At 32.8% G+C, this 13,733-nt stretch overlaps 3 protein-coding genes across 7 annotated transcripts in view; all 3 read right to left on the reverse strand.

Moving 5' to 3' along the window:
* Positions 1-3,522, reverse strand: part of igsf11 (immunoglobulin superfamily member 11) — a 135,464-nt gene extending 131,942 nt beyond the window's left edge. Inside the window, exon 1 of the mRNA XM_087796205.1 lies at positions 3,105-3,522. Coding sequence (XP_087652331.1) covers positions 3,105-3,165 — 61 coding nt within the window. The 5' untranslated portion in view covers positions 3,166-3,522. The remainder of the gene's footprint in view (positions 1-3,104) is intronic.
* Positions 3,523-4,764: 1,242 nt separating this feature from the next.
* LOC148074989 (uncharacterized) lies at positions 4,765-12,556 on the reverse strand. Of its 5 annotated transcripts, XM_087795019.1 has the most exons (5): positions 12,468-12,556; positions 12,185-12,261; positions 11,907-12,069; positions 5,701-5,843; positions 4,765-4,853 (listed from the first exon to the last, which is right to left on the reverse strand). In XM_087795019.1, the coding sequence occupies exons 1-5, from the start codon at positions 12,487-12,489 to the stop codon at positions 4,848-4,850; spliced, it is 411 nt and encodes a 136-aa protein (XP_087651145.1). In that variant the 5' UTR covers positions 12,490-12,556; the 3' UTR covers positions 4,765-4,847. The 5 variants fall into 5 exon arrangements, with proteins under 5 accessions (XP_087651145.1, XP_087651149.1, XP_087651148.1 ...); XM_087795023.1 differs by lacking the exons at positions 11,907-12,069; positions 12,185-12,261 and adding an exon at positions 6,019-6,095 and having other exon boundaries at positions 5,701-5,895; positions 12,468-12,547; XM_087795022.1 differs by lacking the exons at positions 11,907-12,069; positions 12,185-12,261 and adding an exon at positions 6,019-6,095 and having other exon boundaries at positions 5,701-5,904; positions 12,468-12,542.
* Positions 9,675-11,184, reverse strand: LOC148074990 (uncharacterized). The gene is made up of 5 exons (XM_087796043.1): positions 11,179-11,184; positions 11,040-11,104; positions 10,843-10,930; positions 10,204-10,275; positions 9,675-10,147 (listed from the first exon to the last, which is right to left on the reverse strand). Exons 1-5 carry the CDS (start codon positions 11,182-11,184, stop codon positions 9,821-9,823), a joined length of 558 nt encoding a protein of 185 aa, XP_087652169.1. The 3' UTR covers positions 9,675-9,820.
* Positions 12,557-13,733: the final 1,177 nt, after the last annotated feature.

The following is a 13,733-nucleotide window of genomic DNA, read 5'->3' on the forward strand; positions in this document are numbered from 1 at the left end:
TTATAGTCGTACGAGTTACTTTTAAAAGCGTCGGTTGATGAAGCTTCATGAAGCTTCGTCTTATTTTTCAGAGACCACCAGGTGGTGCACTTTGTCGGATTATTCAATTTATTTATAATAAAATTTAATTTATCAATTATTAAAATTAAACCATAAATCATATTAGGCCAACAGCGCCACCTACTGAGCCTGGGAAATGAGGAAACCGTTTCATGAAGCTTCATTGACTAACGCAAAAAATTACACAAACGTTTTTTTTTTCCATAGTCTAGTATTTTAAAGAGGATTAGATTAAAGGAGAATCATTTAAAATCTATAGATTCACGCGTTTTAAACCAAATTGCCAAATAAATTTAATTTTAAAAAAATACGTTGAACTCGAAAGAAAACATTAAAAAACATTAACCAAATCAGGTCATTGGTTTGGTAACTTTTTCTGCCACTAACATCAAACAAACCTCGATTAAAATGTGTGAAGAAATGTTTTATTTAATCGGGTTTACAGGGTTTTATATTGTTTTTTTCTGTGATTGACAGCTTCTGGAAATGACAATCAGTTCCTTGAAGTTACAGAGACGAGCATCAGAGACGTGGAGCTTCTGTGGCAACAAGAATAGACTAATCATTAGAACATATATAAAGTCAGAAGTACTTAGAGAACGCTAAAAAGAAAAATATGTCTCGTTTTTTATCATTGAATTGATTAGTAATGTCTGGACTGTATTTTCAATGTGCAAAATTCGACAGGAGCAAATATAGTCAAACTTTTAGCTCGTTTTTTGATCACGTGACACAAAAACTTCACACACTCCAGGTCCGTCCGATCCCGACCCAGGGTTTCTATATCCGTCGATTGTGTAACGAGTCGAATCGATGTCGTCTCCAGCGACTAAACAAACTGATCACATTGATCGACTGACATTGTCCGACAGCCACAGAGCGGAGGTCAGATCCCAGAGCTTAACAAACCCCATCGCCGATCGATACCCGCCTCGCAGCTTCAAGACTTTATTTTCTCCAGCCGTCGCCAGAGCGTCCGACTTAAGAGATTGAAGCTCCGAAAAAAAACAACCACTTTGCCTTCGACGCGAGGCTGAAGAAGATGCTTCTCCACAGTCGACCGGTCGCAGACGAGCTGGTGTTTACTTTTGTCTTCCCTCAGCAGTTTTGATCAGACAATAGCACCAGCTGATCAAATCAAAGCAGTTTGTGCGACAAGACTATATGGACTCGAGGGGGAAGAACTCTGGGATAAATAAGAGCAGTCGAGTGAAACACCTGCAATCAGGACTGGATTCAATCTCCACGAGTGACATGTCAGAGTCGAGAGAAGCTGCGACCAAGAGTCGACTTCATAGAGAATCTGAAGCGAACAATGGAAACAATGACTGCTTTATCTTTGGATTGGGACTCTTTTAATTGTGCATTAACTTTATAGAGATGCGATTAATTGCGATTAATTAACTAGAGAACAAATTCCTGTTTTTTTTCATTGTTTTTAACACGATTTTAGTCACTTTTCTGTTGGAAAATTGTGTTTTTTATGTCTGTTTTTATTCCAGTGCATGAGCTGGTAAATTGTAGAATACATTTGTATGTTTTTATATCCACCTAAATTTGAATAACATTTATTTTCTAAATTATTTACTTGTTCATATCAATATTATCTGAAAAAATAAAACGTTTAAGAATAAAAACTGATTCATTTGATCAATTAATAAGAAATAACTTTTATCAGAGTATTTTTTTTACAAGCCTTTTGGTTTTGTTTTGTTTTTTACTTTATGTCGCTATATTAAAGTATCTTCTACATTCATTTCCTGTTGTAGCATCAACAAAGCAACTCTTAATAATGCTAAATAATTAAGTCTTCAAACACACTTTACTTTTTGGTTTTTAACCAAGTATACAGTACTTCTTCTACTTTAATCCTCATTTATCTTGGTCTTATTTACGTTTTAATTGTCTTATTGTCTTTTTATTATAATTTTTAAAGCATTGGTGACCAACGTGTGACGTTTTTAACTACTTTATAAATGGGTTTTACTAACTTTATTCCTTTTTATTCATTCCTATGTTTGTGTGCTTTATTTAAACACCTGATATTATTACATTTAAATTATATTCTTTAAGTTATTGAGGAATATTCTGCTCCTCAAAATGATATTTGATGTCGTTTTATCAGCTCATGTTTACAATAGTATGTCAACAACAAAACTTGTTGACTTTTTACTTTGTTCTTTAAATATTTTTTTGTAAGTTTTTAATAGGTTTGTTTATACAACGTGGCCCTTTAGACATTTCAACTACTACTACAATACTTTGATGATCCATTTTATTGTTTTAAAGTGCTTTATAAATGGTATTAATGTTGACTATTAAATTACTTTTATCTACTATAACTAAACTGTTGTTCATCTTTCAACGAAAGCTTCTAGAGACGTTTTATTTACTTATATTAAACTATTTATTCATCCATACAAGACGCATTAATTACTTTTTTAAGGTCTAAAAACTGAGTGAAAAGTCCCACCAGTGAAGTCCAACAGCATGAAAACCACATGAGCATAAAGAGAGACATAAAGTCGCATCGTAACACACACATGTGTGTGTGTTTGTGTGTGTGTTTGTGGTTTAATTCCCGCGGGAGAATTACAGCAGAATATGTAGTGGTCGCTCAACATCCTGCGCCTTAATCGGTTCGGATTATGAGCGAAACTCTGCACCGTCTGCTCCGGTTCTGCTGCGAAACGTTTCACATCGAGCTGTGCAGAGAACAGCGGCTCGTACAGTTAACATTCAAATAAATAAATAAATATTAAAGGCTGATATGAGACAAATCAAAAGTGCTTTGGAGAAAAAGACTCTGGTAAAGTGATCCTAAATCTCTGCGTTTTTTTGTTTTTTTTTCGGGTTGAAAAGCAGCGGATTTAACGCTTGATCCAAACAGAAAGTATTAAGGAGTGAAGGATCAAATGGAGCACGCGCTCTTGGAGGGAAGTTGCCTTAAAAAAAAATGTTAAATCCAGATCAATCTACTCCCGCGCGTGCACGTCCATCATGCTCTTATTTTCATTTATTTATTTATTTATTTTAAAACTCACCGTCCATGCAGAAGACCAGCATCCAGGCTATCCATAGGTCCGAGTTATGGAACTTCACCATGGTTCTCCTCAAACGTTCCAGAAGATCCTTCTCCGGGAAAATCAAAGCTCGGCTGTGAGTCCAAGAAGAAAAGTTCCTCGAGACGACATCAGACGTGAGAGAAGTTTGGTTTTTTTCAAGCTGCACACATTTTCCCAAAACGAGTGAAAATGTCCAGGAACAGCCTCGAGAGCATGTCTGAGCACCTGGTGCACCTGTGCGGCCCCGGATGTTCCAGTCTCCAGGTTCTGAAGTGCGCGCGAGCTCCTCGTGCTGGTGCTGGTGGTTCCTCTGGACTCAGACTCTGAAGACTCGCGGACTCTGTTCGCTCGCAGAGACTCTCCGACGCTTCTTGTTGCGCTCCATGACTCCGTGTTTGCACCAGCAGCCGAGCGAAGCTGCTGGAAAGTCGCCGGGACTTAATCACTGGGCCGCTTCCGGTCAGAAGCGCCCTTCAAAGTAAAACCAAATATAGCGTCACTGATTTGTTTAACTTTATTTTTGAGCGTTTTTGGTTTATATTAGGAGGTGCTGTCAAAACTATTTAATTTAAATAAAACATAATCATAGCATCCTGTAACAAACAAAGTGTATCCATAGAAATTTGGTGTTTTTTTAAAATAAAAAACATTGTACTATTATTATTTTCTACTTATTGGCTATTCTACTAAACCAGTCACTTTTAAAATGTTTATATTATTAAACAACCAACTTCATTCATTCATATTAATATTCTTGTTTTTATTTTCACACAGGAAATGCATTGATATTTACCTCCATTTGAGACAAAACGCTTCAAATGTTGTTGTTTTTTTTTAAATCAACATTTTCTCAATTATTATTTCAAATACTGAATAGATATGAATTATATGTTTATAATTTAACAGGGTATTTACATAATATAGATTATAATCTCCAAAATAATCTTATAATTAAAAAAATGTATATATATATATATATTTTTTTTTTTTATTCTTGTCAAATATGATCACAAATTCTTGACACTTTTACACGTGTTGCATAATCAAAGCACGTGACCAAGTTTACCTGATAAGCTACAGCTCACCTCAGGCGAAAAAAAAATCAAACTAATGCTTTTATTTTGCGAGAACTTCCTGTTAAAGCCCGATGGCGTCTATTCAAGCTTGATAACTAGTCCTACTCCGGCTGTTGCTATGCGACCGTCGACGCCATTATAGAGCAAGAGAGAGAAAGAGACACGGGCGCCCTCTTGTGGTGTGTTTTTTAATCACTTGGAAACGCACTATTTTTGTAATAATCGCAACAGTAAAATATTTTAAATAAGTATTTGACGATTAAAGACATTTTCTAAAACTTACAGAATCAAGTAACAATGTTAAGGAAAATAAGGTAAAAATGCGTCTTAAATGAATCGTCAGAGTTGAATTAAGAAATCCTCCAATCACGTGGGAACGTTAAATATTGATTAAAATGTACGAATTTCGTGACTCAAACCAGTTTATATATATATATATATATATATTTAATTATCATTTTAAATAGTATTTGTCTCTTAACGATCTAGAAAAAAATGCTGAACTATTCCAAAATAAAAAAATAAAATAAAAACACTGCCATCTAGTGTTGACGAAGAGCCTCTACTGTTATAAGTGCTTTAATGGGATCTCAAACAATAACATGTTCACACGAAGAATGGAGACTGTTCGGTCCAACAGGAAGCATCAGTCCTGGAATGGAAATAAAAAAGATACCATCAGAGCTGCAGCATCTGATAAAAACTTTGGACATTTTTAATCCTGAATGTATCTTTTAAATAAATAATAAAAACATCTCTCAATAATGACGTCTTGAGAACATTTCTTCTACTTAAATCCTCATTTATCTTGTTCTTATTTATGTTTTAATTGTCTTATTGCATTTTATTTTATTTTTTTAAAGCACTTGGTGACCAACGTGGGATGTTTTAACTACTTTATAAATGGGTTTTACTAACTGTATTCCTTTTTATTCATTCCTTATTTTAACACCTGCTAATATTACATTTAAATTATATTTTTTAATTATTGAGGAATATTCTGCTCCTCGAAATGATATTTGATATCATTTTAACAGCTCATGTTTACAATGGTATGGCAACAGGAGAAAATAAAGATCCCATCAGAGCTGAAACATCTGATAAAAACTTTGGACATTTTTAATCCTGAACGTATCTTTTAAATAAATAACAAAACATCCATCAATAATGAAGTCTTGAGAACATGTTTCTAACTAAACCTGTTCATCTCGAAGATTTTTTAAATGTGTGTTTCCAAGAATAGAATCAAGTGTTGAAAGTGTGACACGTCAGTGATTATCTGAACGTGAACTGCAGGTTCATCTCGTTGTGTGTTTGTTTTCACACTCGAACGAGCAGATCTTTGTCCTCATAGAACTCAGGTGTGGCAGGAAAAAAATAAACCTGTCGAGCAGCATTTCTTTCAGAGTCTGAGAGTTTAATGAACTCTTAAGACGAGTCACTCTGTATTAACAGATTAATAAAAATGATTAGAAGAATAAAAAGAAGAGTAATTTTACCTCAGAACTGCTGGAAGAGGATGAAGAGGAGGATGATGATCCACTACCTCCATCTTTATTTTTCTTTCCACCTTTGTGTTTCTTCTCGCCTTTGTGTTTCTTCTCGCCTTTGTGTTTCTCTCCATCTTTATCCTTCTTTCCATCTTTGTCCTTTTTCTTGTCGCCACATTTGTCCTTGGATTTGGACTTTCCATCCTTACAATCCTGAGAAGAAACACAAACTAAAATGTAAAAACTAGATTCATGGTCGATTGAATATGTTAATATTTAATGCTTTTATTTGTCATTAAAAAAAAAAACCTTTTTATTTGGACTTACTTTCTTGTCTTTGCTCCACGGGAAACTGAACTCGTCTTTTTGAGCTTCCTGGCATTTCACTTTATCCTCACCAAACGCTGAACACACAAACACACACACGCACACACAAAATGAACGACACAATTTATTATTTAATTATTTACTCAGTTCACGCTTTAATTTGCAGGAATATCAGTAAAGTTCGTTTTTATTTGATCTACAAATGTCTTCAAAGGGAGTTAAAATCTTACCGCTCATCGTGGATTCTTTCAGTGTCAAGTGCGTCGAGCAGGAAGTTGAAAGTGACAGAAGGTTTATTTATTTTCTTTTTAAAGAGAAACAACGCCCCTCCCAACACCACGTGACTTCACCTGAACCTCACTTAAGTAAAGTTGGCTCGATATTGACAGATTCGATCTTTGCGCTCTAATACCTCTTTATACGAGTTATTAAAAATAACAAAGTCCGATGTATTTAGATCACTGTTGCACTAGCTATGTACTACACCCTCATTTTTGAAGAAAACATTTGTTGATCGCACGTAAACAGTAAAAATAGCGTGAAAGAGCCTCTGCAGGCGCGGCATCAGACGAGGGACCGTCTACAAATTACTTACACTGACAAAAATGTAGTGTTGAAAAATATTGTCTGATTTTAACCAGCAGACTTTCTTTCAATTACAACTCTGATGGTCACAAAATTCATGTCAGTTATGAAGTTCCTTCATATCATTAGTTTTTTTAATTTCTTCTTGAAATTTTCAAAATCACCTTTTTTGTGCAATATTTCAAATACATTTTTTAATAGCTTTGTAATTACAACTCTGATGGTCACCAAATTCATGTCACTTATGCAGTACCTTCATGTAAAGTTACTACACTCATTCGTTTTTTTAATTTCTTCTTTAGATTTTCAAAATCACCATTTCTGTGCAATATTTCACATACATTTTGTTAGCGATTTTTAAAAATTCAAGAAAAAATCCGGCTTGAGTTTTAAAAAACGAAAGGGTGTAGTAACTTTACATGAAGGTACTTCATAATTGACATGAATTTGGTGACCATCAGAGTTGTAATTACAAAGCTATTAAAAAATGTATGTGAAATATTGCACAAAAAAGGTGATTTTGAAAATTTCAAGAAGAAATTAAAAAAAGTAATGGATGTAGTAACTTGATATGAAGGTACTGCATGAGTGACATGAATTTGGTGACCATCACAATTGTAATTACAAAGCTATTACAAAATGTATGTGAAATATTGCACAGAAATGGTGATTTTGAAAATTTCAAGAAGAAATTAAAAAAACTAATGAGTGTAGTAACTTGATATGAAGGTACTGCATAAGTGACATGAATTTGGTGACCATCAGAGTTGTAATTACAAAGCTATTACAAAATGTATGTGAAATATTGCACAAAAATAGAGATTTTGAAAATTTCAAGAAGAAATTAAAAAAACGAATGGGTGTAGTAACTTGATATGAAGGCATTTCATAATTGACATGAATTTGGTGACCATCAGAGTTGTAATTACAAAGCTATTACAAAATGTATGTGAAATATTGCACAAAAATAGAGATTTTGAAAATTTGAAGAATAAATTAAAAAAACTAATGGGTGTAGTAACTTGATATGAAGGTACTACATAAGTGACATGACGTAGGTGACCATCAGAGTTGTAATTACAAAATGTATGTGAAATATTGCACAAAAATAAAGATTTTGAAAATTTAAGAAAAAATCAAAAAAACGAATGAGTGTAGTAACCTGACACAACGGTACTCCATAAGTGACATGAATTTGGTGACCATCAGAGTTCTAATTACAACGCTATTACAAAATGTATGTGAAATATTGCACTCAAATCGTAATTTTGAAAAGAAATGTAAAAAACTAATGCGTGTGGTAACATATATATGGAGGCCCTTCTTTAGTCACATGAACATGGTGACCATAAAAACTTAAATTAAACAGTTATAAAGACGGGAATTAAATGAAGTCAACCCTTTTTCGGTGTTCGTCTATTGGAGGACGGTCCCTTATACGCCTCCACTTGCCGCCTGCATAGAAATCCGTGTATTTTCTCAGGACAATATGACGAGTTATTAAGGTTCAAACGCGCTCGTAGTCAATACAGCAGGTGACTGTGATTTGAAAAAGGTAAGATTTGAAATTCAACACCTTAGCGTTCCCGAGTTATTAACGCGCAAAGATCGAATCTGCCAATATCGAGCCAACTTTACTTAAGTCTGAACCTCGAGCTCAGCAGAAGCAGGAAGTTGATCGTTAAACTTGTATTTACCAGGAAAGCTTATTATTATTATTTTGTTAATCAACAATGATGCTTGTAAATGTATTAATGTTGTCGTGTTGCGATTAAAGTACGAGTTTCCCTGAACGCACCATTGTTTCGGTTCCTGTGCTGTGATTGGACGATCATTTGTAATGTGTTGGTGCCTAAAAACTAATTAAGTGACAACAAACAAATAAAACTGGACAAACGTGTTCTCTATTAATATTTAAAGAAAATGTACTGTACATTTTTTAGAGTATATTTTTTATTAAGTTTATAAATAAGTAAATTATTTCAAGTTTTTTTTATTTGTTTGGGATTTTTTCAATATTTCTTTTTTTAATATATATTTTCTTAATGTTATTACAAGAATTTAAATTTTGAGTCTTTCAACACGTGTCAGCAGTACGTAAATGTATCTCAGATATTTGTATTTATTTATTTCAGGAATGAATACATTTCTTATCATTTTATTTCAAGAGGTTTCACATTTATTTTGGTGTTTGTATACTTTTTTTTAAGAGTTTTTAGATGTACTTGAAAATTTGTTTCAAGATTATTTGAAATTTGTTTCAGATTTTGTAAATTTCTCACAAAAGTTTGTCAATTTGTTTCAATAGTTTTTACATTTATTTGTCAGTCTGTGAATTTGTTTTGAGAGTTGGTCATTTTCTGACAAGAGTTTTAAATGTGTTTCAAAAGTTTGTAAATGTGTTTCAAAAGTTTTTACATTTGTTTCAAAAGAAATGTATACAAACGTTTGTATAAATTGTTTCAAAAGTTTGTAAATTGGTTTTAAAAGTTTGTAAATTTGTCTCAAAGGTTTGAATCAATTGTTTCAAAATTTTATGAATTTCTTTCAAAAGTTTGTAAATGTGTTTCAAAAGTTTGTATAAATTGTTTTAAAAGTTTGTAAATTTATCTCAAAGGTTTGAATCAATTGTTTCAAAAGTTTGTAAATTTGTTCACAGTTATTACATTTGTTTGAAACATTTGTTCTAAAAGTTGATAAATGTGTTTCAAACATTTGTTGCAAACGTTTTTAAATTGTTTAAAAAATGTGAACATTTGTTTTAAAATTGATTTCAAAAGTTTGTAAATTTGTCTAAAATAATTTCGAATTTCTTTAAAACTTTGTAAATTTTCTATCAAAAAAATATTTTAAAAGTTTTAATAATTTTTTTCAAACGTTTGTAAATTGGCTTCAAAATTATTTTTTTTAGAAAATTTGTTTCAAAAGTTTGTTTTTAAAAGTTTGTAAAAAATAATTGAAGAGTTTGTCATTTTTGTTTTAATAATTTATAAATCTGTTTAAGATTTTGTACATTTGCTTATAAGTTTATAAATTAGTTGAAAAACTTTGTAAAAGTATTTTGAAGATTGTGAAAATATGTTGGTCCCTTCTTTCTTTTGGGTTGATGAAAATGTATGTAAACTTTAAAACATTTTTCTATCAAATCCTTGTTTTATTGAAAATCCGCTTCACGTCTTGATTGAAAAGTTACTCGACGATTCCTTCAGTCGTTCGTTTAAACCAAACGTCTGACATAAAAAATAAACTTGATAAAAACAACATTCATTCTCAACCTTTTTTTATTCCAACACACTTCGTACCGCCTCGGGTTCCCCATCAGAGCCTCCATGGCGCTGGCGGGGTCCAGCTTGACCACAGGTCTGGACGGAAGCGTGATATACGTGATGTGGGTTCCGCAGCTGGACTTCGGGCTCGTGGTGCCGGAAGCTTCGCCGGCGCCGGAGCTCTGAAGATCTGGTTTCGGCTCCTGGATCTGTTTGACGTCCGGACTCTCCTGGAGAGACTTGTTCGGGTTCGGCTCGTTTTCAAGCGACTCACACTTCTAGAAGGAAAAGAAAATGAAGTCGCGCGAAGACTTTACTTTTTTTTTTTATTTACCGTTTGTTTTTTCTTCTGGTTCTCTTTGTCACTGTCGTCCAATTTGTCGGACGATTCCGAACAACTGGAGTCCTGAGGTCACGAAACATGATCGATCTTATTAAAGGCCCAATCAGCAGTTTCTTGAAACAGTGTTTATGGCTCCCTCTAGTGTCGACTATAGTCTTGTGTCGCGAATAACCGAAGAAGCAACTTCGTTATTGTGAGAAAAATCGTAGAAATGACACCGAGAGAGTTTTAGTAAATCAGTCATGAGTCATCAAAGAAGCAGCAGCATTTTTTAACAATACATTTAATTTAAAAAAAATGTTTAATTTGCGTTAATAACTTCTGCACTTGTGTACTTCAGAAGTTTGTTAATATATTCACCATTACTTTATGTTTATTGTGGTTTTTTTTCAATGCTTTTTATTTTATTATAATTCTCTTATCTTTATTATGAATTATGTTTTTTATTATTATTTAAATATGTTCTTAATATAATGTTTGTTAAAAACAGTTTTAAGTTAATGTGGGAAGAATAATATCTTTCTATCATCTTTCTATCATCTAAATGTTACGTATTGTGGCTTTAATGCTATATTTAGTTTGTCCATAGTACACAAAATGAACCAAATAGAAGAAAAACGTTTGGTTTACCTTCTTCTTGTCTTTCTTTTTCTTATCCTTCTTGTCCTTCTTCTTCTTTTTCTTCTTCTTGTCATCATCACTCGAAGAATCACTTGAACTATAACAAGACGAACAACAATCCTGCGCCAGAAAATATTATAGATTTTCGTTTTCTTTCCTTTCTTACAGTTTCAAGAGGATTTTTCAAGAAACTTTTTAATATTAACTTCTTTTTCTTCTTCTTCTTCTTGTCATCATCACTAGAAGAATCACTAGAACTAGAAGAAGAATCCTGGACGAGAAATCATTCATCGAAAAAAAAATGCTGAAATATTCCCAAATAATAATACATTTTAAAAAAAACACTGCCATCTAGTGTTGACGAAGAGAATCTACTGTTATATGTGCTTTAATGGGATCTCAAACAATAACATGTTCACACGAAGAGACTGTTCGGTCCAACAGGAAGCATCAGTCCTGGAATGGAAATAAAAAAGATACCATCAGAGCTGCAACATCTGATAAACACTTTGGACATTTTTAATCCTGAATGTATCGTTTAAATAAATAATGAAAACATCTGTTAATAATGAACATGTTTCTAACTAAACCTGTTCATCTCGAACATTTTTTAAGTGTGTGTTTCCAAGAATAGAATCAAGTGTTGAATGTGTGACACGTCAGTGATTATCTGAACGTGAACTGCAGGTTTATCTCGTGTGTGTGTGTGTGTGTGTGTGTGTGTGTGTGTGTGTGTGTGTGTGTGTGTGTGTGTGTGTGTGTGTGTGTGTGTGTGTGTGTGTGTGTGTGTGTGTGTGTGTGGTGTGTGTGTGTGTGTGTGTGTGATCTTTGTCCTCACAGAATTCAGGTGTGGCAGGAAAAAATAAACCTGTCGAGCAGCATTCCTTTCAGAGTCTGAGAGTTAAGTGAACTCTTAAGACGAGTCACTCTGTATTAACAGATTAATAAAAATGATTAGCAGAATAAAAAGAAGAGTAAGTTTACCTCAGAACTGCTGGAAGAGGATGAAGAGGATGAAGAGGAGGATGATCCACTACCTCCACCTTTCTTCTTGTCTTTATCTTTCTTTCCACCTTTGTGTTTCTTCTCGCCTTTGTGTTTCTTCTCGCCTTTGTGTTTCTCTCCATCTTTATCCTTCTTTCCATCTTTGTCCTTCTTTCCATCTTTGTCCTTATGTTTCTTGTCGCTCTTGTCGCCACATTTGTCCTTGGATTTGGACTTTCCATCCTTACAATCCTGAGAAGAAACACAAACTAAAATGTAAAAACTAGATTCATGGTCGATTGCATATGTTATTATTTAATGATTTTATTTGTCATTAAAAAAAAAAAAACTTTTTATTTGGACTTACTTTCTTGTCTTTGCTCCACGGGAAATTGAACTCGTCTTTTTGAGCTTCCTCTCTTTTCTCTTCATCCCCACAAACCGCTGCACACACACACACACACACACACACACACACACACACACACACACACACACACACACACACACACACACACACACACACACAAAATGAACGACACAATTTATTATTTAATTACACACACACACACACGTTAATTTGCAGGAACATCAGTAAAGTTCGTTTTTATTTGATCTACAAATGTTTTCAAAGGAAGATAAAATCGTACCGTCCGACAGGTCGAAGCTCATCGTGGATTCTTTCAGTGTCAAGTGTCGAGCAGGAAGTTGAAAGTGACAGAAAGTTTATTTATTTTCTTTTTAAAGAGAAACAACGCCCCTCCCAACACCACGTGACTTCACCTGACCCTCGAGCGCAGCAGAAACCGGAAGTTGATCGTTAAACTTGAAGGAAAAAATGTATTTACCACGTTTAAAGATTATTATTATTTTATTTTTTTAATCAATAATGATGCTTGTAAACGTAATAATGTTGTCGTGTTGCGGTTTAAAGTACGAGTTTCCCTGAAGGCACCATTGTTTCGGTTCCTGTGCTGTGATTGGACGATCATTTAATGTTATGTTGACTAAAAACTAATTAAGTGACAACAAACAAATACAACTGGACAGAATTGTTCTCTATTAATGTTTGAAGAAAATGTACTGCGCATTTTTTTAGAGTATATTTTTTATTATGTTTATAAATTAGTAATTTCTTCCAAGAGTTTTTTTTTTATTTTTCTCGGTTTTTTTCAATATTTCTTTTTTTTTAATGTAAATACAATAATTTAAATTTTGAATCTTTAAACACATGTCAGGAGAACGTAAATGTATCTTGGATATTTTTATTGATTTATTGATTTATTTATTTCAGGAACGGGTACATTTCTTTCAGATTTTATCATTTTATTTCAAGAGGTTTTACATTTATTTCAAGAGTTTTTACATTTGTTTTTGTGTTTGTATACTTTTTTTTAAGAGTTTTTAGATGTACTTGAAGACTTTGTAAATTTGTTTCAAGATTATTCGAAATTTGTTTCAGATTTTTTAAATTTCTCACAAAAGTTTGTCAATTTGTTTCAATAGTTTTTTTTCATGTATTTGTCAGTTTGTCCATTTTTTTTAAGAGTTTGTATAAATTGTTTCAAAAGTTTGTAAATGTGTTTCAAAAGTTTGTATAAATTGTTTCAAAAGTTTGTAAAATGGTTTCAAAAGATTGTATAAATTGTTTCAAAATTTTGTAAATGTGTTTCAAAAGTTTGTATAAATGGTTTCAAAAGTTTGTATAAATTGTTTCAAAATTTTGTAAAATGGTTTCAAAAGTTTGTATAAATTGTTTCAAAAGTTTGTAAAATGGTTTCAAAAGTTTGTATAAATTGTTTCAAAATGTTCTAAATGTGTTTCAAAAGTTTGTATAAATTGTTTCAAAAGTTTGTAAATGTGTTTCAAAAGTCTGTATAAATTGTTTCAAAAGTTTGTATAAATTGTTTCAAAAG

The sequence above is a fragment of the Callionymus lyra genome, chromosome 7 (assembly GCF_982586985.1).
Source record: "Callionymus lyra chromosome 7, fCalLyr1.hap1.1, whole genome shotgun sequence".
Classification (NCBI taxonomy): domain Eukaryota; kingdom Metazoa; phylum Chordata; class Actinopteri; order Syngnathiformes; family Callionymidae; genus Callionymus; species Callionymus lyra.

What these genes read in the sequence shown, in the direction of transcription:
- LOC148074990 (XM_087796043.1), bottom strand. An exon ending in AAAAGAAAGACAAGAAGAAG is followed by an intron (nt 10,276 to 10,842) that starts GTAAACCAAACG and finishes TCGTGACCTCAG; the next exon opens with GACTCCAGTTGTTCGGAATC. An exon ending in ACCAGAAGAAAAAACAAACG is followed by an intron (nt 10,148 to 10,203) that starts GTAAATAAAAAA and finishes TTTTCCTTCTAG; the next exon opens with AAGTGTGAGTCGCTTGAAAA.
- LOC148074989 (XM_087795019.1), bottom strand. Translation starts at nt 12,489, where the DNA reads ATGAGCTTCGACCTGTCGGACG. An exon ending in CGTGGAGCAAAGACAAGAAA is followed by an intron (nt 12,070 to 12,184) that starts GTAAGTCCAAAT and finishes GTTTCTTCTCAG; the next exon opens with GATTGTAAGGATGGAAAGTC. An exon ending in AGGCGAGAAGAAACACAAAG is followed by an intron (nt 5,844 to 11,906) that starts GTGGAAAGAAAG and finishes AAAAGGACAAAG; the next exon opens with ATGGAAAGAAGGATAAAGAT.